Source organism: Periophthalmus magnuspinnatus, chromosome 17 (assembly GCF_009829125.3).
Source record: "Periophthalmus magnuspinnatus isolate fPerMag1 chromosome 17, fPerMag1.2.pri, whole genome shotgun sequence".
In the NCBI taxonomy this organism is placed as follows: domain Eukaryota; kingdom Metazoa; phylum Chordata; class Actinopteri; order Gobiiformes; family Gobiidae; genus Periophthalmus; species Periophthalmus magnuspinnatus.
In genome coordinates, this window is record NC_047142.1 from 31,105,367 (window position 1) to 31,128,024 (window position 22,658).

Here is a 22,658-nt window from a genome sequence, read left to right on the forward strand (position 1 = left end):
ATCTGAGCTCATTGGACCAAAAACCTGGGAGGAGATACGTTTTGAAAACATGCAGCGAAAAAAATTGGCGAATTTTCGATTCAATATGGCCGACTTCCTTTCCACCCTAGGATTAGCTTTTTTGCTTGTCTCCATGAGCTCTATCACTGGTGTGAATTTCGTCGAGCTAGGGCCAAAAATGCGTGTCGGCTCCCAATTCATTTGAAAATTTTGAATTTTCTAGGTGGCGCTGTCGAGTCGGTGTGCGTGGGTCAATTTCGTGATGCATATTTTATCGCATATATTATGCATATTTTTTGCCAAGCCGGTCGATTTGATACCCCTATGTGAGACTTTTCGTCGACGTTCAGGGGGTGAAAATTGCGATCCCAGAGGGGGGGGGGACACAATGCCCCTCGCCAGAAGTGGCGTTGAGCAGGTCAAACCACAAACGACATTAAATGTCGCCATCTGTTGGAGAAAGTACTAAACTTCATATATGCAATATTTAATTCCATAATTGCAATGTAATCTAATTTAATTTAACCTTCTCTCCACATTCCATCGTTTTTGTCCACTAAGAAGAGAATTTTTTGGATAAACAATACTTCTCAACGTGTGGTTTAAAATTTGTGAAGGTCAATTCTTTCAGCCAATTATATCTATTCTACTCAGCCCTGTAACCAATCATAACGAAGAATGAGCCTGTGGGGGCGGGTCTTCCTGCGCAGTGCTTCCGGGTTCATTTCAAACACATGACTTTACCATTCCCCCGAAAATGTGTAATATTTGAGCTAAAAACTTTATAATATTATAATTTTATTTTGTAATTTAACTCGAAATAAAAGAAAACATGTGGCGACAGACGAAAACCGCGATCCACAAAGTCTTACGGTGAGTTTTAGCAGGTTTTTGAATGACAGAGTTAACATCAGAGATACAGAGGGATGGAATAGTCAGGACATATGCGAATTAAACATTAAAGTAACAATACAACAGGGTCAAACAGTAATATTGTTTGTCTATGTTTAGATGGAATAGTTTAATTTTATGAATGACAACATGAGTTCAGTGCACGTGGGGTGACATTGCAAATTGCAAAATACATAATAAAGGTCCTAAATTACACAAAATGTATTCTTGTGGACTTTTAGCCATATTATAATGCTGTTACCTCCTCAAAAATATATTTGGAGTTGTGTTTGACTTTTACTTGATATTTACACGTTTGAATAATCCTGCATTATTAGACTCTTCTTCAAAGCTCAAAATGTTTTTTGGTTTGGTTTTTTTTTTTTTATAAGGAAACCACATTATAACATAGCGTAATATGGGCCTTTTAAATTTACTTCAATGTAATGTCATTCTGTATTGGTTGTTGTCAGACTGTAGAATGCGGTGGAAAGGAAGGAAAATACACAGATGTTTTTTACCTGACCATTTCTGTTAGTCCTGGTTTAGTCCTGGTTTAGTTCTAGTTCAGTCCTGTTTCTGTACGGGTTCAGTCCTGGTTTAGACCTTATTTAGACCTGGTTTAGTCTTTGTTAAGCCCTGGTTTAGGCCTAGTTTAGTCTGAATTTAGAACTAGTTGGTACAAGTTTAGGTTTAGTCCTGGTTTAGACCTGGTTTATATAGTCTATGGCTTGTCCTGGGCTGCTGGCCCATAATCCCTGTTATATTTATCCTGCCGCACCACAACATCTGCAGATTAATAAAGCCACAGTTGGGTTTTAAATGGCCATAGTGATAGTGCAGTGTATTTGTCATATGCTTTTACTGTTTCAAAATAATCTCTTATAAATCAGTTTGAAATGAACAACATCACCTTTAAAATTATTTGGTACTATATTAAACTATTATTTGTAATACCTCTTTATTCACTGTTTTTATTGTGTTCCCAGATTAAATGTCCTCCATAGACACACATGCAGAGCACTGCAGAGCACCTCAGCTCCAGAGAGGGCGCTGCAGTACACGCCTGGACAGAACATTCATGGGTTCACCATCAAAGAGGTGCAGGAGTTTAAACTTTACATGTGTCTGTATGTGTCTCCATGGTTTCTTATTCTGTTAAAGCTTCTAGCCCTGTAGTTTAGACCTCTACAAACATGTTATGAAATGTCCCTGTATGTCAGATGCCCTCCCTGTGTGTCCGATGCCCTCTCTGTGTCTCCATGGGGTCTTATTCTGTGTAAAAGCTGTTAACATTGTTGGTATTTCAGGTGGTGTCTGTCCCGGACCTGTTTCTCACTGCGGTCAAACTCACTCACGATCAAACAGGAGCTCACTATCTGCACGCAGCCAGAGATGACTCCAACAATCTGTTCAGGTCAGGACCAACTCATTCTGTGTGTGTAGTTTGATGTGATGTAACTGCAGACAGTGAGTCTTGCAAAACCTTGGTAAGCCGACCCCTTTTTATGTTTTGTTTGGAGAGCCCATGTTGTGTTCAAATGTCTATTTAACCTTGGTGGAACAGTAAACGGTGCAAGTTAGAAGAATTTAGAATTGAGCATGATACCTCTTAAAACACTCACTATAGTTGGGTATCATTGATTAAAGATGCACTCTCTCTCCCTCTGCCCCCTCCCTCTTTCTCCCTCTCTCTCTTTTCTCTCTCTCTCTCTCCCTTCTTCTCTCCCCTCCATCTCCCCACCTCCCCCTCTCCCCTTCCCACTCTCAGTGTACAGTTCAGGACCACTCCCATGGACAGCACTGGGGTACCTCACATCCTGGAGCACACGGTTCTTTGTGGATCTCAGAGGTTTCCGGTTCGAGATCCGTTCTTTAAGATGCTGAACCGCTCCCTCTCCACGTTTATGAATGCCTTCACAGGTACCAGCAGTGTGTGGGATTCTCTGGACACTTTACCATAGGCTGTGTATGTCCATGGGTTTCAGAAGGAACAGAAATGTATTATTATTATTATTACATAGCACTTTTCCAGATAAAAAGTAGCTTTACAATTCTATGCATTATTCATTTACTTCTGCCAGTCTGTACCATCAGACCCTCCCACCAACACGCACACATCACATTCATACTAGGCAAAGTGGGTGAGGTGTCTTGCCTAAGGACACAACAGCACTTTTTTATTTTTAAATCAAGACTGTTGCCATATCGGTGAACTGAATAAGAGAAAATCCTCAACATGTTCACATCACAGAAAACTGAACCCCATAAATATACAGTCTGTGGATTTGCATATATTTATTTACATGTTGGTATTGCTAAAAATACCTTGAAAACATTTATTCTTAAATATGTTAATGTGGTTGCCTATCCAGAGATCTTACCTGTAACTTGGCCTAGTGGCATGACTTGGCTTTTCATGAATATTTAGTTTAATGCCATATTGCAAAATGTTCTAGTTCCAGGCAAAGGAAAATCATCTCTATGGAGACAAGCAGGTCCACTAGAAATGTTACTACAAATCTATGTTAATTTTGCCAGTTAATTATGTTTTGTTTCATTTTGTCTGCATAAATGATACAGAATCAGAAACTCGTCACATAATGGAGCTCTGTGTAAATGTGTCTTTGATGAGCAGATATTGATAGTCTGCTGCGTGTTTCCTCTGCAGCGAGCGACTACACCATGTATCCGTTCTCTACACAAAACTCCAAGGACTTCAAGAACCTTCTGTCCGTGTATCTGGACGCTGTGTTTTTCCCCTGTTTAAGAGAGCAGGACTTCTGGTAAAGCCAAGCATAGTCTTTTAAGTCCCTTCAGGCATAAATATGGTTAAATGTTTTTATTCTGAGCATTTCTGAGAATGTTTGGTGGTATCAGACAGAAGTATTGTATATATTGTATAAATAAGATGTGTAAATGTATATGCGTGTGCCTATTGTTAGGCAGGAGTATTGTTGAAATAATGTGTATATATACTTAGTTTTGTGTATCTTGTATTTCAGGCAGGAAGGCTGGAGGCTGGAGAATGAAGACCCCTCTAACCCAAAGTCTCCTCTGGTTTTTAAAGGAGTCGTCTTCAATGAAATGAAGGGAGCTTTTGTGAGTTACACGGACATATCTTACTAGTATCTTACTAGTACTACTACTACTACTATTACTATTGCCAGCAGTATAACTACAACTATTTCTTCTATCACTACTATTACATCCTAGGGGTGTAAAATATTATTTGGTTAGGGAAAAATAAGCCATAATACAACATATCTCACATTAACTTGACTTTTTCATTCATAAAGTGTGATTTGATTAAGCTGATCTTAGACAGAGTAATGCTGTTCTGTTCTATTTTCAGACCACAGTGTGAGGGGCATCACGTTTACATGCAAAGTTTCAGTCTATTTCAGAAAATTGTATTGATTCCAGAGGGCATATTTCCATGTTGTTTGGTCACGGGGCCAATAATCGTGAATAATCATACAATTGTGATTTTTTTTCCGCACGATAATCCCAAATTTGTCTGAAGACTCCTTTTGTTTCTATCTGCAGTCTGATAACGAGCGGTTGTACGCGCAGTACCTGCAGAATAAGCTGTTCCCCGACCACACATACTCTGTGGTGTCTGGAGGAGAGCCGCTGTGTATCCCAGATCTGACCTGGAACCAGCTCAAACAGTTCCATGCTACTCACTACCACCCAAGTAATGCCAGGTAATAACATACTAATAACACCCGGCAATGCATGGTAATAAAGAATAAAACTTAATTTCATATGTTTTACTCTAGTAATGCAGTTGCCAGGTGACTCAGTCCTTCCATTATATTTGAATTCAGAAGGGTCTGGCACTAGACTGTCCAATCACAGGCTCTTATTTGTGTCACATGTCTCTCCTCTGCTCAAACATCTCCTCTGAATATTCATGGTTTCGTAACATTCAGGACCAAATCTATAAATCTGTGAGACTGGATCCAGACCCATAACCTCTTTTATAAATATATAAAAATATATAAATATAATCACTTACATAAATGCACCTTTAAAATTGTTTACAAACTGAAAATATAATTATAATTTTGCTTTGGGGTCAGTTATTTGGTATTTTGGGGCTGGTTGTCACTGGTCAGTTTGTGTCATAGGTTCTTCACATACGGAGACCTGCCTCTGGAGCAGCACCTGCAGCAGATCCACCAGGAGGCGCTGTCCAAGTTTGAGCGAATCGACCCCAAAACAGAAGTGCCCCCCCAGCCGCATTGGCCCTACCCCGTGAGTCTTACTCACACAGATGACTTCATCTAAAGGAGTTACAAGAGCTAGGCTAGGGTTCTGACTTGCATCATGTGCTTTTATCTCAGAAAGTTTGGATTTTAGGGTGACCAGAAACAATCATTAAGTTTGCTCTTTAACAGCATTTTATGGTCCTATATTACACAGAATTGATTCTTGTGAGCTTTAAGCCTTTAGGCTTTTATTTATTTATTTATTTATAGCGGACAGTGCATGTTGACCAACAGTAACTGTTTAACATGCCAGAATTAGCCAAGAGGCTAGTTTTCATCTGTTGTCCGTTGCCATGATGTACAGATGGCTCCTTGCAAATTTAAATAATTTACAGAGGACACATAGAACAAAATAAAAATAAATGTGCATTTACAGGTGTGGTAAAAAGGTAGAAAAGCATTAAGTCTTGAGCAGTGAATCATAGCAAAGACAAGCGAAGTGAATCATAGCGAAGACAAACGAAATAATTAAAACAGACAGGTTATTAAAAACAGCATGCAATTAATAACAGTAAAAGATTATGTTAAAAAAGCACAAGAAAATAAACAGAGGGCCAATAAAAAGATTTGTTGAAGCAGAATTACAGAGGCGCACATGCAAGGGGACAAACACTAGATGGCAGCAGCAGGAGTTTGGTGTTGACGGTCTGATTTGTTAAAAGCCAACGTTTAAATTGAGACTTAAAAGAGTTGTATGTGGAGCTCTCCCTGATAGTTGTACAGATGCTGTTCCACCCTTTAGAAGCTCTAACAGAATAGGCTGATTGACCAAATGCTGTCTTTCTGAATGGAATCTCCTCTTGAGGCTCCTCTAGTGATGCGGGTTGAGCTTGATCTAAGGCTAACAAAGTCATTGAGCGGTGGAGGGGCGAGTCCATGTAAGATTTTATAAACAAAGCAGGCATCTGTGAATCTTATCAGATTCTCCCAACTTAAAATATTATATTTAAATAAAATGCTGCAGTGATGGATGTGGCGTGGTTTTTTGTCTAGAACTTTGAGTGTCTGTTTATACAGTGATTGTAGTGGTCTGAGTGTGGTATGGTTGGCCTGGGAGAAGCTCGTCAGGCAGTAAGTCAGGTGCGAGAAAATCATGGCGTGCATGTAAATATTGGCTGCTTGTGTGGACATAGAATTTCGGATGAATCTGAAATTTGATAAATTGAATTTGACCCTTTTGATGGTTTGTTTAACATGTGACTTAAAATTAATATGTGAGTCGATTACGATGCCAAGGTACTTACATTCTTCCACCAATTGGCTTTGTTGTCATTTAGTGGTAGTTTTCACCTTTTACCTTTTGTAGAAAAGAGATTGATAATTGCTGGAATTAAATGATTCGAGTGAAGGTGTGTGGAGTTTAAAAACACAGTGGAGTATTACCACATGACATCACAAGGTGGAACAGAGTGTTTTCTGTTTGAGAGAAGAACTCAGGCTAAATATGCAGGGTTTGTGTGTTAAACAAGTGTGAATGAAACAAACACAACTCCAGGTCTGTTTGTGAAGAGGAAATAACATTATACGACACTGGTCAGAGAATAGCGTAATATGGGCCCTTTAACAGACCTAGGTTAGTTAGAGTAAGCTCTGTTGTTGTTAGCCTACTCAAAAGCTCTTCAGCTTATAAGGTTGAGTTGGTAATTTGTTAAGCAGTTGTAGTGGCAGGTCTTTTTTATAAAGCAGATGAAATGGATAACTGATGTTAACCCTGTAAATGTAATAACCTTTAGTCAAAGAGCTCAAATGACAAATGAGCTTTTGCTTGTGTCCAAACGGCAGTTGACGATAGGACGTTTGCAGTCAGCTGAGTTCCCAAGATGTTTTCTGACTTGTACTGCGTTGAGGTGCATTTTTCCCCCCCAAAAAACCCCCCCAAAAAACAGAAATCATTTGGCACAAGGACATTTGAATGCAGCATCTGACTTAGAAACAGTCGAGTCCTGAGTTCTCCCAATCTAAGTGTTAAGTTCCTCTGAAAGTGTTTCTTATTTGAATATCTACATAAAAGATAGATGCACCTTCCTCCCAGAGTCCTCTGTGAGAAACGCTAATCTACTGTATTTAAACGACAGTGATTCTATCTTGACTTCTGTATGTTGTCTTTTTGTGTCCAGAGGGAGGCGCATGTGAGCTGTGGTCCTGATGCCCTGGCTCCAGATCAGACTCGACAGAACACTCTCTGTGTCAGCTTCCTCCTGCCAGAGTGAGGAGCTATTTTACAATAAAAACACAAAACATTCAACTAGTAGAAACAGGGCTGCAGCGATTCATCTACTCGTCATGACCAGTCACCTATAGAAATAATCATAGTCGTATTTTGTAATAATCAGGTAATATATCTGTTGTTTATGTTTCAGGATCACAGACTGTTTTGAAGGCTTCACTCTCAGTCTGCTGTCCTCGCTCATGGTCTCTGGTCCAAACTCTCCGTTTTACAAAGCGCTCATCGAACCCAAGATCGGAACAGACTTCTCCTCTGTCGTTGGGTACGGACTGTTATATATTACACAAGTGCTTTACTGTTATGTTCTTATATTTAGTATTTTTGTTGGTTTTGTATCCTGCAATTTATTCACCTGCACCACAACATCTGCAGATTATCTAGAGACATCTTAACTACAGCCTTGCCTCCATCTCAGTCTAACACTACAGGGATATAGGAGGATGGGAGAGCTTCTGACACACAGGTGTAGTGAGATTGAATGGCCTCTCACCAGGGCACCAAAATGTAGTATGAATGAATGGGCATAGGGCCACCAATTTAGTGGTTATATATATTTTTATTATGTGAGGGTTAAGTGTAGCGTCTAATGTTTTAATTTTGATTTGAATAAGTGGAGCACCAGGACTTCGAAAGTTCAACAAAAGATCTACTATCTCTCTCTCTCTTGTCTCTCGTCTTTCTGTATCTTTTCGTCTCTCTCTCATCTCTCTCTGAAGGTGGAATTCTTGATACAGGGGACCAATCATTTAACTCTAAAAATCACCTAAATACCAAAATTCTTTTGTGGTTTATTGGTAAAAAAAAAAAATCTAATAAAAAAAGGGAAAAAAGATAATTTCACCAGAATTTGCATGAAACCTTCTTCTTACTCTTCTTAGAGTAAACACTGTTATAATTGGGAGTACATATTAGATTTATTTTGTCTTCTAATGAATCTAAATGGAAAATTGTATCTCCCTTTTAAGTCTGCATATTCCACCACAAGGTTAAGTCTTACACAGGGCCAGACTGTGCAGCTCTCTGACCAGGAGGCAGTCTACAGAAGGCTCCTCTGGTCGCAGCTCTTGGTTCAGGTGGCAGTCTGCAGGCGGCTCCTCCCGCCGTAGGGGTGTAGCTCATAGAGCAGAATTGTAGCAAGTTAGACGGCAAGTTAGGAGCAAAAGATCCTGTTTATTTTAATCCTTTTGTAATGGTTGTAAACTTGGGAATGTGTTTTTTTCACTGCTGACAATCTCCAGATAGTTTTTTGGAACAAGTTCAGGTAGTATCATTACACGAGGATATAGGAGGATGGGAGGGCATCTGTTGTATTAATATTTGTTGTTTCCTCAGATATGATGGCAGCACCAGAGAGGCTTCGTTCAGTGTGGGTCTGCAGGGCATGTCTGAGCAGGACATGGAGAGAGTGAAGCACATCATAAACCAGACCATAGACCACATTATTCAGTCAGTTTGCAATTTCAATTAGTATTTTTTTCCATATGTTAAAATAAAGTTAAACATGGATAACTTATTATATATATATATATATATATAATCTTTTATTTCAGGGTTGGATTTGAGGAGGAGAGAATCGAGGCCTTGCTCCATAAAATCGAGATTCAGATGAAACACCAGTCGACCAACTTTGGACTGGCTCTGGCCTCGGTGAGTCCAGTGTTTTTAGTTCTTCAGAATTAGTTTAATGTAATACTGTATGTGTATATTGACTATTATGTGTCTGAAATGTTAGAGTTGATGGGCCTTAGTCCACTTAAAGTCAGTGTGTAACTTTTTGCTAAAAAATAGACTAAAATAAAAGCATATTTTTTCATTATGGGAGTTTATTGGACTGAAAAAAATGCATCCTTACGGTGAGCGGGCTTGCATCTCCACAAACCTAACTCCAAGTTTGTGGAGATGCAAACCTGGACTCAGGAATATCCATGGAAAAGTTGCTCCTTTGACTATAATCTTCCATGGAATCATGGATTTGACTTTCCACTCAGAAAGTTACATACTATTAGTTTAACCAAATAAAAATATTGTCTGTGAGTTCATCTGTTATTAAGTTACTAAGTGCACAGAATATCCAAAATTCTGGTTGAACTCTTGAATAAATTGTTATAGTTGGCCATAGCAACAGTGGTTCAGGTTGTACAGCTGTTGCTTCATAACATGAAAGCTGGTGGGACCCATAGACTGCATATATAAGTGACATAGCTAACCCGCTAGCCGTAGCATTCCAAATAGGAAGTGAGCATGGGCGTGCTTCCATTGACTCTGGCTCCAATTCATTTTCTGTTAAATAACAGTCCCTCCACTCTCCATAAATGCTCCTGTCAGGCTCATATTTTTTGTTTTAAAATGTTCGTATTAACCCTCTACATGACCCTGATGTTTTTATTTCGCTTTTGTGTCTGTAAATGAAGATATAAACATTAATAACACACAAATCAGACACCTTCTTTCCCCTAGGTCACTCCCACTAGCATTGATTGACAGCGTTGCTAAGCTCCTGCTCCCTTTTAAACCAGCGGTGTGGGCGGGAAGGAAGGTTACCTTCAACAGCCTCGCTCCGGATTACTTCTTTAGTTCCTATGATACTAGCGGACGGAATTCCTAATATGGAACTCGGCTTCAAATTGTCCCTTATAACTTCTATCCTCATTGAGCTTCATTTGACTGGAACCGAACTCTATGGGTGATGTCACACTCCTTAAGTCCACTTCTTTATACAGTCTATGGTGGGTAGTAGCAGTAGTAGTGCTAGTATTTAAATACTCCCCCTGTCTGCAGTACATAGCGTCCTCTTGGAACCATGATGGAGACCCAGTGGAGCTGCTGCAGATCAGTGACAGTGTGAACAGGTTCAAACAGGCTCTGAAGGACAACCCCCGATACCTGCAGGAGAAGGTCCAGGAATACTTTAAAGTAAGTCCTCCTCCGCATCCTCTGCTCCATCTGACACTCTCCTCTGCTCCATCTGACACTCTCCTCTGCTCCATCTGACACTCTCCTCTGCTCCATCTGACACTCTCCTCTGCTCCATCTGACACTCTCCTCTTCTCCATCTGACACTCTCCTCTGCTCCATCTGACACTCTCCTCTGCTCCATCTGACACTCTCCTCTGCTCCATCTGACACTCTCCTCTGCTCCATCTGACACTCTCCTCTGCTCCATCTGACACTCTCCTCTGCTCCATCTGACACTCTCCTCTGCTCCATCTGACACTCTCCTCTGCTCCATCTGACACTCTCCTCTGCTCCATCTGACACTCCCCTCTGCTCCATCTGACACTCTCCTCTGCTCCATCTGACACTCTTTTTTTTTTTTTTTTTTTTTTTTTTTTTTTGTTTATTTGAGCATTATAAAAAAACAAACAAAAAACAAAACAGTGTACACCCAGATCCCAAGTTTGTGCTCAAAAGGAGTAAGCCGAAGTAAAATACTTGTGTGCGCTTACCCCCCATATTTAACTAAATAACACCATTTAGATTACATTGCAGTGGCAAACCTTCACCAAACCTTCACCATCTGTGCGTGTGTATGTGTGTGTGTGTATGTATGTAGTGTGTACGTGTACAACATCCATACACATGCACACACACTCTCCTCTGCATCCTCTGCTCCATCTGACAATCTCCTCTGCTCCATCTGACCCTCTCCTCTTCTCCATCTGACACTCTCCTCTGCTCCATCTGACACTCTCCTCTGCTCCATATGACACTCTCCTCTGCTCCATCTGACCCTCTCCTCTTCTCCATCTGACACTCTCCTCTGCTCCATATGACACTCTCCTCTGCATCCTCTGCTCCATATGACACTCTCCTCTGCATCCTCTGCTCCATCTGACCCTCTCCTCTGCATCCTCTGCTCCATCTGACCCTCTCCTCTGCTTCATCTGACACTCCCCTCTGCTCCATCTGACCCTCTCCTCTTCTCCATCTGACACTCTCCTCTGCTCCATCTGACACTCTCCTCTGCATCCTCTGCTCCATCTGACCCTCTCCTCTGCTCCATCTGACCCTCTCCTCTGCTCCATCTGACCCTCTCCTCTGCTCCATCTGACCCTCTCCTCTGCTTCATCTGACACTCGCCGCTGCATCCTCTGCTCCATCTGACACTCTCCTCTGCATCCTCTGCTTCATCTGACACTCTCCTCTGCTTCACCTGACACTTGCCGCTGCTCCAGGATAATACCCACAGACTGACCCTGTCCATGAGTCCAGATGAGCAGTATCTGGATAAACAGGCTAAATCTGAGGAGGAGAAACTTCAGCAGAAGGTCCAGGTTCTGACAGAGGAGGACCGGAAGGAGATCTACGATAAAGGTGACGGAAACGAAAATAGAACTGCTGCTAAGCACTTATCCACTCTTAACCCAATCCATCATTGAACTCCATAACAACAATACATTTGAACTAACTATGAAAAAAAATATATGGACAAATATGGACATCAAAATCACATTCTTTTGTAAACAGAATAGAGACAGTGTAATCCCTCATTTGTCCAGGAGTGGTTTAATGTAAAGACATTCCAGCAGTGGTCAGCTGGACAGAGTTTTTGTGATCAAGACCTTTCAGCTTCAACCAGAAGGCATTTTACATTTGATGGAACTGGCCTGAAGCTCTGGGCTTTATCCTGACCTTTGGGAGTCCCCAAAGGGAGGAGTTTTAAAGTGAAACTGCCCTGCTCATGTTTACAGCTAACATCATTATGGGTCCTTATACCCCTGCCTCCCTTGTGTACTGACAGTCTCACCTTCAACATTGTTAAATACTTTACCAGTCAAAAGTTTGGACACACCTTCTTATTCAGTGTTTTTTTTCTCTTTATGTTTACCTGCATCTGCATTTTATATAAACATAGAAGACATCAAATATATAAAGTGAGATGTGTGGAATTATGTTCCAAGGGAATAAAAGTTAAATAAGTCAATACAATATTAAATACAATAAGCAATATATTTTATATTTTAAAATAAAATCCTCAGAGTTTCCACCCTTTTCTTTGTGGACAGTGCTGTAAACCTTTGTCCTTCTCTCTTAGCTTCATGATGAAGTCTCCTGAAATGGTCTTCACTTCACAGCTGTGTTGCATCAGGGTCAAGAAATGCCAAAAGTGCAAACCAGGGTTTAAAGCAAAGGGTGGCTATTTTGTATTTTATTTTTTAAATCTAAAACAAGCTGAGTTATTTTGTGTTTATTTTTTGTTTGCTACATCCCACATGCTCAAATCATATTTTTGATTACCATGTGATTGGCTTGTTGTGGTCTTTATCCTTGATCTTCTGTAAACAGCTGGTAGAATAAACCCCAGAACATCATTTCTGTTTATAGAGGCATTTTCTTTCTTCAGAAAATAGCTTCCTTCACCCCCCTGTAAACCAATTTTTCTCTCTGTAAAAATTTGCAACCTACCACCTTAAGGCTTAAGGCCAGTTCTGTCAAAATGTTCAGATGACCACTGTTGAAACAGTGTCTACATGTTAGAATGGAGTTTGAAGTGTAGGGATACACCGATCCAGGTTTTTCAGTTCCGATACCAATTTTCGATACTAGTACCAGTATCGGATTGGTGCATGCTCTGGTGTAGTCCTTTTTCTCCATACCAGCTCCTGTTTGACCTGTGTTTTTCTTCCAGGTCTGGAGCTGCTCTCTGCTCAGTCGGCCCCTCAGGACGCCTCGTGTCTCCCAGCTCTAAAAGTGTCAGACATCGACCCGGTCACCACAAGGACTCCGGTTCAAATCTCCTCTGTCGGTACGTCATTACAACTTTAGGCAACTTTGTTTATTATATACACTGTTTTATGGCTGAAAGATTGAAACATATTTAACCGCTTTATCTATTTTTTTCTGACAAGCGATTGTAATTTGTGATTTATTTTTAATAATTGGATTTTGTTCAGATTACAGGTACAGATACAGATCTTAGCCAAAGAAAAGAAATAATTTGAGAGGAGAGTTAAAGAAGCAGATTTTGTTAGGAAAGAAGATTCTTCTTTGAACAGGAATGGGGGCCTTAGACATCATCTATCTCTTATTTATAACTCCATCCTCAGACCTATAGCTAAACAAGGAAAACAACTGTGCTAGCCAGTGTGCTAATAGGTGCATCCATTATTAGTACCTATTGGGCTTGAATGATTATGCTAAATATGACTCAGGCACATTTCACATTTGGTGTAGCTCAATAGGGATAGCCGAACAGAAACTGTAAATAAACAGGCACGCTAGTTTCAATGTAGTTAGCTCCTCCCTTCAGACAGATATAAGGCAGAGTCCACCAATAATCTGAACAGAACTGAAGAAGCGGCTTGGATGAGCGCCTTCACTCCAACTTGGTTCAGGGTTCATATTTTAATCACGGCCAGAAGAGTTGGCAAAAAGACTGAATTTTGAACTGACAAACTAATGCGAGAATCACATTTCAGAACGTGTTGGTGCAGATCTAAACTACAGGGCTAGCAGTTTCTTTGCAGAATAAGACAATAGATTTTGTTGTTTGTAGAATAAATTATGGTACTTCAGAAGTGCAATCTTGAGATTTGCTAATTGCCAGTTTAATAAGATTCAGATTAATCCTGCAACCCTACTGTTTCATTTATTTTGAGCTACTGTGTCATAATAACTCGTATCACTAAAGCTTGTCGTTAACTCATCCTTTTCTCCCTGTGGCCTGTGCCTGCCTGTAGGGGGCGTGCCAGTGCAGTTGTGTGAGCAGCCCACTAATGGCCTGGTGTACTTCAGAGCTCTGTGTAACCTCAACACTCTGTCCGAAGACCTGCGCCCCCTAGTGCCCCTCTTCTGCTCCGTCATCACCAAGTATGGGCCCATATCTAATGTTGAGATGTTTGGGTCAAATGTTGTGGTTGTTATTTACCTGTATCTGAGATGTCGCTAGTCCAAAAATCCCTGTTTTTCCTGTGGACTTGTTTTTTTTATTATGTCCCTTTAGATCAATATTGCGATTTAAAATGTGCAAATTATTACATGATGATCTACAGGTGTCATAGATCATAACTATAGAGCAGACACAAGCACAACATGTTTACTTAAAATGTTTGTTTACCTGTAGAATGGGCTATAGCAGACTCAACAGATGGATTAGTTTATTACAATAAATTGTCAGCGCTTAGCACAGTCTGAATATGTTTTGGACAACAGTGGTTGTGGATATTCAGAGTAGCTCATGTTCCATGTGCACTGAAAACTGGTTGGGTCAAATTTTATTTTATTTAACCTTTATTTTACTAGGCAAAACATTAAGAACAAATTCTTATTTACAATGATGGCCTGGGCATGCCAGAGCAGCCAAGGGAAGGGGAGTTAACACAATTAGACTCACATCATTTCATTAAAATATAAAACAAACATTTACATCTGTCACTAAAACTCTCCTTTCGTATCATTAGTAAAACATTTACACATGTCTTTAAAAATTACCTTCAGTTTACATTTAAAAGCAGAAAGAGAAATGGAGGAGTCCAGTTTAAGTGAGCTTTGAGCCCTGCAGCTTGCCCTGCCTCACGTCACCTCTGCAGATGTGTGCAGGGGCTGATCTCATCTATGTTGTTCTGTAGGATGGGCTGTGGTTCGTTGGACTACAGACAGCAGGCTCAGGAGATGGAGCTGAGGACTGGAGGCATGTCTGTGTCTGCTCAGGTCATCCCCGACTCCTCCCACCTCGACATGTACGAGCAGGTACTGTGTTAGACACAGGGAGAACATGCAAAAAAAAAAAGTTGGAGTGGGTCTCCTCCAGGCACTGAAGTTTCCCCCATCATCCCAAAACATGCACAACAGGTCAAATCCTCCAGCTCACATAGTCCTGATCAAGACTATCTCAAGATCTGGAGATGGGTCCCACTGCTCCTGTCAGGTTTAACCCAGAGACTCTGAAGGATGGGTCAAATGCAGATGATTAATTTGTGTGTATTAGCATGCCCTGATCTTAACTGTATGTGCTCTGTGTGTCCAGGGGATGGTGCTGTCATCGTCGTGTCTGGAGAGAAACCTGCCGCACATGTTTGGCCTCTGGAGAGACGTCTTCAACAGGTGACCTCTTTAGATCACGTTATGTTATTTACTTAATTAGTATAGACACTTCGTGTTTATGCCCCAAATAAACAGTTTCTGTTTTAACTGTCTGTTTTTTATTTATTTTAAGTACAATTTGCCCCATGTTACTAAGCAATGGGAGATGTTATTGCTTAGCCTAGAATATTCCACAATTTGGCATTAATTGTAACTGCATGTATTAGATTACAGGTGTTTTTCATTCTCAAAAATATCTTGGAAAAACTTGTATTCATACTGTGAACAAGGTCTCCTCTCCACAGACCTGTAACTTGGCCTGGTGGGTCACCTGCTTGACTCCATGGAGATAGATACATTTTGGAAGATTCCAGGTAAAGCAGTCTTCATGGAGACAAGCATGTGGCAGAACCTCTGACAGAAATGTTATAGTGCAATTTGTTTCTATCCAGAGCGAGTGTGTGTCCTCAGAGCTCAGACGGGTGTGATTGAGGATCCTACAGAGGATTTCAGTCAAGATCCCAAGCTACAGTTTAAGAGTCCATCTTTACAATAATGAAAAGGGGAAAAGTCTTTAAACAACTAAATTATCTGATGATAATATGGATGTGTATAGTTATTTTCTTAGAGTAGCTCTCTCTTTAACTGTAAATGTTCTTCTGTGTGTCTCAGGCCTCACTTTGATAATGAGGAGCGGCTGCGTGTGCTGGTGATGATGTCTGCACAGGAGCTGGCCAATGGGATCTCATACTCGGGTCACATGTATGCCATGACCCGAGCTGCGCGCCATCTGACACCCGCAGGAGATCTGCACGAAACATTTGGGGGCATGGAGCAGGTACAGGACCTGGAATACACACGGACCACACACAGAGTACCCATGAAATACACATGGAATACTTTACTAAACTCTGTTTCAATTGGCTCACTTTGGCATATCTGTTAAGTGTCTGAAGTGAGACGTAATACCCCATTTGAGGGAAGTGGACCCTTGGGGGTGCTTGCTTTCGATCGTTTTAGCTTAAGGAGGAACTGTACACACAGCAGTGTGATTGGATGAGAGAGCATGCACACAAAAGACTGTAAAATACAGATATACAGGCATCATCATCAAAATCATAATTTCTTCTGCAACTTGTATGTTGAGCTGACATGCTTAGCAAAACAAAGCTAGCACATGTTAGCAGCAGCTGTTTCCTGCTTTTTGATGCAGGGCACTCTTATAAACACCAAACCCCCTGCATTACATTTACATGCTGTGTAGAGGTACAGAGAAGTGAAATAAATGCAGAAAAAGCTGACAATAAACCAAAAGTAGTTTAGTTCATGCTAGCTTTAGCCACCTCTCATAGCACCAATGGAATTGCTAAACGTCTTTTTGTGAATTGCTGCACCAAACTGACCCGCGCCAAGGCCCCGAGCGTACTGTGCCAGTGGAAAAGGGCTTATTTAGGCTTATTTAGTATTTAGTTATTTTATTTTTTAATCTCTAGGTGAAGTTCATGAAGAGGGTGGCCGAGATGCAAGACCTGAACCATGTGATCAGAACTCTGCCCCGACTCAAGAAGCACCTGTTTAACCCACACAACATGAGGTACTGAACCAGAACTGAACCAGGACTGAACCATGACAAGTTTTATATTTCCATAATAATTAACAATGCATTCGTAAATGTGTGTCCAAGATGTGCGATCAACGCCACTCCACAGAAGATGTCCGACTCTACTAAACACCTGGAGACTTTTCTGAAGGAGGTCTCAGGAAACAGGAAGGACCGAAAGCCTGTCAGACCCAACACCATCCTGGTACTGTACACATCTATAATAGAACGTTACCATACCATAACCATACTTCGGATAGATATGTTTTGTGCCATACTATGGAAGATTATAAGTTAAGAATTATATAAGGAACAACATTTCTATGGAAACAAATAGGAATAGGCCATCCTCCAGGCCAAATAAGAGTCAGTTATGTGGAGATACAAGTCTGCTCATAGTAAGGACACATGTTATACAAGACTATAAACACAACCAAAATGAAAAACCATGTTTTTTTCCTAGTCAATTTTTTCCCTAAAAAGTTGCAGACTGTGGCTGCGGTTTTAATCTTTTATTGTTTTAACAGAAACCCATCGACCCACGGCTCGAATCAGGACCCACCAAGACTCTCATAGACGTATATCCAGTATTAAATAATCATTCTTTATAATACCCACGTGTATTTTTACTAACCTCTTCTCTATTCTCATCTCCAGGACTCAAACTACCAACCCTGTCACATGAAGACTTTCTTCCAGATGCCCTTCCCTGTGAACTTTGTCAGTCAAAGCATTCGCACTGTTCCATTCACACATCAGGACTATGCCAGGTAAACAATCTTTTTTTTTACACACGGTAATGCCAGGTGAACACTACACACCTTTATCACCATGGTAACTGCAGGTGAACATGCCTCACTCTTAATGCTATGGCACACTTTTATAGTAATGAATAGATATAATATTGTTAGAGACTGACTCACTCTAAGCCATAAGATTCATATCGCAACAATTATCCCTTTTGAAGAGAATAATAGCATCACTTTCTGAAGCTGTTGCGAGAAAATAGTTTAACTTTGATTCATGTGGATAGGCCCAGTAATTACACTAATATTAACCATACACCAGGTCAACACACCTGCACCTGACAGTTACACAGTGAACTCCACCTGAGAGTTCTGACCTGTCTCCAGCTCAGGTTAAACTAGACGGACTCTACATTGTGCTGACACATGAACACAGCCTACGTTATGCTGTAGTATTTATTATGTAAATATAATGTATTGTTTTGTGTCTTGTGCTGTAGCCTGTCTGTTCTGGCGAGGATGATGACGGCCAAGTACCTTCACGGAGAGATCCGAGAGAAGGGCGGAGCTTATGGGGGTGGGGCAAGGATGGGGAGCGGGCTCTTCACATTCTACTCGTACAGGTATTTTATGAAATTCATTGTACTTTGTCTTCCAACATAGTTACTCTATAAACATTATCCATGGAAATTGATATGTTTTATGCATTAATGTGGAATATTATAGCCAAATGAACATATCCAATAAAACATCCATCATCTCTCTCTCTCTCCCTCCCTTCTTTACATACATGTATCTCTTTCTCTCTCTCTTAGGGGCAGTCAGTGCAGATCTTAACCTCGTTCCACAAATATTTCTTGTTTCTCTCCTTCTCCTAGTTTTGGCCCCGTGTCCCTCGCCTTAGGGACCCTCAGTCAGTCCAAACCTCAGCCCCATTCCACTGAGGAGCTAAAGCATTTTTAAGATGTGTCTCCTCCCTCTTCTTCACACATTCTTGTCTCTTTGTTTCTTTAGGGACTCTCAGTCAGTCGAGACATTAGCAGTGTCCCACAGAGGAGCAGACTGGACTAAAGCCACACTCTTCTCTCTCCATCTCATAGTCTTGTCTCTATGTCTCTCTCTCCTTAGGGACCCTCAGTCAGCTCAGACCTTAGCGGCGTTCCGCAGAGGTGTAGACTGGGCTAAAGCCGGACTTTTCTCTCAGCAGGACATCGACGAGGCCAAACTCTCCGTGTTCTCTGCCGTGGATGCTCCAGTGGCTCCTTCTGATAAAGGTGAGACACAAACATGAGCTGTGGCTGTACAAGGAGCTCCGGGAAGGAAAGAAGGAACCTGATTTGTCTGTTATTAATGTTCCTATCTACAGATTTACAGACACAATAGTGAAATAAAAATACCAGTGTAGATACCAGTCATGTAGAGCGGGTTAATACGAACATTTTAAGACCAAAATTATGAACTTGACAGCAGCAGTTACACAAAGAGGTGACGGTTTTTCAGCAGAAAGTGAATTGAAGACAGAGTCAAGACTATATATATAAATGCTCGATGTATATGCCCTTAGATAATTGTGGCTACAGGTAGTGGATAAAATATTGCAAAACTAGAGATCGACCGATATGTGTTTTTTCATGGCCGATGTTGATACTGATTGTTTAGAATCCAGAGCAACCGATGGTCGATAAACTGCTGACATTTTTGGGCCAATTTTAATTATTTTCCCCAGATGATGTAACTTAAGACTCCCTCCAAGCACGTTTTTACCACAGACCTATAAGAGAGCTGTAGTCACGTTTTGTGCAGTTGTCTCTCTGTATTAACGTGTCCATATAAAGCTTTGTGTGTATTTTGAAGGCAGCAGATCGTGTGATTTAAGGCGATAGCCCATACGCTAAAACATCCAAATATTGTTCCGATATATTGGCCAACTGATATATCTCTAATCCAAAGTCGCTCCGCTGACTTTATTACATAGCAGAGGTTTGTTTATGAGCTGGTCTTCCTGCTCAGGTGCCGGCACAGAGACCCTTTGAGACTCTGTGTTAATCCTGTTGTTTGTGTCTCAGGGATGAGTCTGTTTTTAAATGGAGTGACCGACGACATGAGGGACGCTCACAGACAGAGACTGTTCAGAGTGTCTCATCAAGACCTGTTGGACGTGGCCGAGAGGTACAAAACTAAACATATCAGGATTTTTCACATGATAAAGTACCGGTATGATAACTAAAAATCATTCATTTAAAGAGGAGGTATTCTGCTTTCTACCATGTTATAACATTGTTCCCTCATCAAAAACATGCCTGAAAAGGTTTTAGATGTCATTCTTGCATGTTTAGTGATCTCTCTGAAGCCCTAGTCGAACCCTCCTTATGGTTAGCTGTAAGATTCTGTGCATTTCTCTGCCCACAAGCCTACGTCACCCATGTTCCACACGACAATTTTTCACAAAAGCAGGATACAAAACTACACAGCAGCTCGATAAACCTGATGTTTGTGTTGTGATAGTGCTCTGAAGGTAGAGTGATTTAGCAGAGGGAGCAGAGGGAGGGAGGAAAAGTGAAAATTCTTAAACATGTTTACATATTATTTTGTGGGAATACAGCATTGTCAAAACAATTAAAGGTAACATGGTGATCTATATATGTTATGTGTTAGCATTTAATATAGAAGTGTAATACCCCCTTTTCTTAATAGTTTAGTTTGGAGGTTTATTGTTTTAGGGTTAGGGTTAGATATTGTTTATATTTTAATTTTAGGCCAGTGCAGTTTATCAGTGTTTCGTTCTAGCTCCATCAGGTTAAAGTTTTTATAATTTAGATTCAAATACAGAAACCTATTTGACAGTATATTTTGACCATATCTTTGTAGTAAAATAATTATTCAGTGTCTCTGTGAATGTAAATACTGCACTATATCTGACACAGAAGCACATGTGATCTTGTAAAATGACAGTTGCTCATGTAATATGCATATACTACATAAATAACATGGTAGTTCATCAGATAGACTCCCCATAACCATGACTCTGTTCACCATTATGCTGTTCTGTTGTTTTGTGCAGGTACTTGAGCGTGGGCCGGTGCACAGACGGAGCGGCCATTTTGGGTCCAGAGAATGAGGTCATCAGGAAAGACCCCTCCTGGATCATCAAATAATTGTAATAATAATAATGATGATGTTACTTACTGTTTAGTATTTAATATTTGAGGCGTTTTCAGTGGCCAAAACTCTGGTTTTGTTTCATTAAGAGTCGTGTTTTTTTGCTGCTCAAATCTCCACTCAAACAAAATGACTTCAATTGAGAATATTAATTAATTTCAAAGTGGATGACAGTGACTAAAGTGAATATGTGAGTATTTATATGAGTATTTTTTGGAGTATCCTGATAATGATATTAAGAAATTGAAAGCCATACGGAACATTCTCCATGGCTATAGATACGTTTTATGCCTTAAAAGGAACATTTTCATAGAAACAAACAGGAGGAGGCCCTTCTGCTTTTTTCTATATTTTGGCTAAAAAGTTACATGCTATGACTTTAAGATTCTACAAATGTGAAATGACTATAAAATTACCAACAGTAGTGCAAAGATCTCACTTTATACTCTGTCTGGACGTTTGCAACAACCACATTTTTTTGTTTTTGTTTTTTTTTTACAATTTATATCAGCTCTTTCTGTTACATTTTCTATTATGAATGATCTACATAATATTTAAATTTGTCATATCTTCAGAACAACAATAATCTGCCCACCTCTGGACAGTTCTGACCATTTCAATTTTACTTATATTATACTTTGAATTTAAACGTAAATCAGAGACTTGTTTTATAATGTCTCTGACTGTTTTGGCCCAGGGCAGCTGAGGTAACGAATTTGTGGAGTGAAATTATAATGACGTACTGCTGGAGGAAACTTGTCAAGGGTAATATTACAGTGTCTACTCTACAAATGTTAATTAAAGAGGGGGTACTATGCTAAATCAATTGTGTGTCTTTCTTCCAAGTTCTAATGTTGTTCCCTCATCAAAAACATGCGTAAAGAGGTTTTAGATGTCATCCATGCATGTTTGAGTAATTTAGCGATCTCTCCTGATTTCATTAGAGAGAAGCGCAATAAAAGGAAACCATGGTGATCTAAATACATTATGTTTTAGCAGTCGATATGCCATAGAAGTGAAATACCCCTCTTTAAGATTCTGAATTGAAGTCATTTTATTTCCTGTAGATATTAGTTTTTGCTGTTACTTTTGTGTAAATACTGTATGTACAATGTGCGATATTATATTGTGATACAAACCTGCTGTGTCTGTCCTTTTTGTGTCTTTATCTGAGTATGTGCTGATCAAACGCCAAACACGTCTCCACCTCCTTAGGTGTGGCTTTTATAAGACAAGTTTACAGTTTTTCATTTCAGCAGATAACACTTTTATTTAGTAGTAACAGTGGCCGCAGGTGTCGTAGTAGCACTAGCAGTAATAGTAGTTGAACTAGTAGTAGTAATAGTAGCACTAGCAGTGGTAGTAGTAGTAATGGCACTAGTAATGGTAGTAGTAGTAGTTATAGCACTAGTAGCATCACTGTAATGGTAGTAGTAGCACTAATTATAGCGACAGTAGTAGTAGTAATAGTACTAGCTATAGCGACAGTAGTAGTCGTAATAGCACCAGTAGTAGTAGTGTTAGTAATAGTAGCACTAGTAGTAGTAGTAGTAGTGTTAGTAATAGTACCACTAGTAGTAGTAGTAGTAATAGCACTAATTATAGCAACAGTAGTAGTAGTAATAGTACTAGTTATAGCGACAGTAGTAGTCATAATAGCACCAGTAGTAGTAGTAGTGTTAGTAAGAGTAGTACTAATAGTAGTAGTAGCAGTAGTTATAGCGACAGTAGTAGTA

At 40.2% G+C, this 22,658-nt stretch overlaps 1 protein-coding gene across 1 annotated transcript; it reads left to right on the top strand.

Annotated features, from left to right (window-relative positions):
- Window positions 1-690: 690 nt before the first annotated feature.
- On the top strand, window positions 691-22,063 carry pitrm1 (pitrilysin metallopeptidase 1). Its single transcript, XM_033982911.2, has 27 exons — window positions 691-873; window positions 1,881-1,992; window positions 2,202-2,308; window positions 2,663-2,814; window positions 3,563-3,677; window positions 3,897-3,993; window positions 4,441-4,601; window positions 5,028-5,154; window positions 7,286-7,374; window positions 7,529-7,657; window positions 8,728-8,841; window positions 8,946-9,042; window positions 10,174-10,308; window positions 11,571-11,709; window positions 13,025-13,141; window positions 14,076-14,205; window positions 14,964-15,084; window positions 15,362-15,438; window positions 16,090-16,255; window positions 16,911-17,011; window positions 17,102-17,222; window positions 17,545-17,595; window positions 17,675-17,787; window positions 18,264-18,386; window positions 18,892-19,037; window positions 19,830-19,932; window positions 20,825-22,063. The coding sequence occupies exons 1-27, from the start codon at window positions 833-835 to the stop codon at window positions 20,916-20,918; spliced, it is 3,078 nt and encodes a 1,025-aa protein (XP_033838802.2). The 5' UTR covers window positions 691-832; the 3' UTR covers window positions 20,919-22,063.
- The last annotated feature ends 595 nt before the right edge of the window (window positions 22,064-22,658 follow it).

What these genes read in the sequence shown, in the direction of transcription:
- pitrm1 (XM_033982911.2), top strand. Translation starts at nt 833, where the DNA reads ATGTGGCGACAGACGAAAACCGCGATCCACAAAGTCTTACG. An exon ending in AGCCGCATTGGCCCTACCCC is followed by an intron (nt 5,155 to 7,285) that starts GTGAGTCTTACT and finishes TTTTGTGTCCAG; the next exon opens with AGGGAGGCGCATGTGAGCTG. An exon ending in CTGTTGGACGTGGCCGAGAG is followed by an intron (nt 19,933 to 20,824) that starts GTACAAAACTAA and finishes TGTTTTGTGCAG; the next exon opens with GTACTTGAGCGTGGGCCGGT.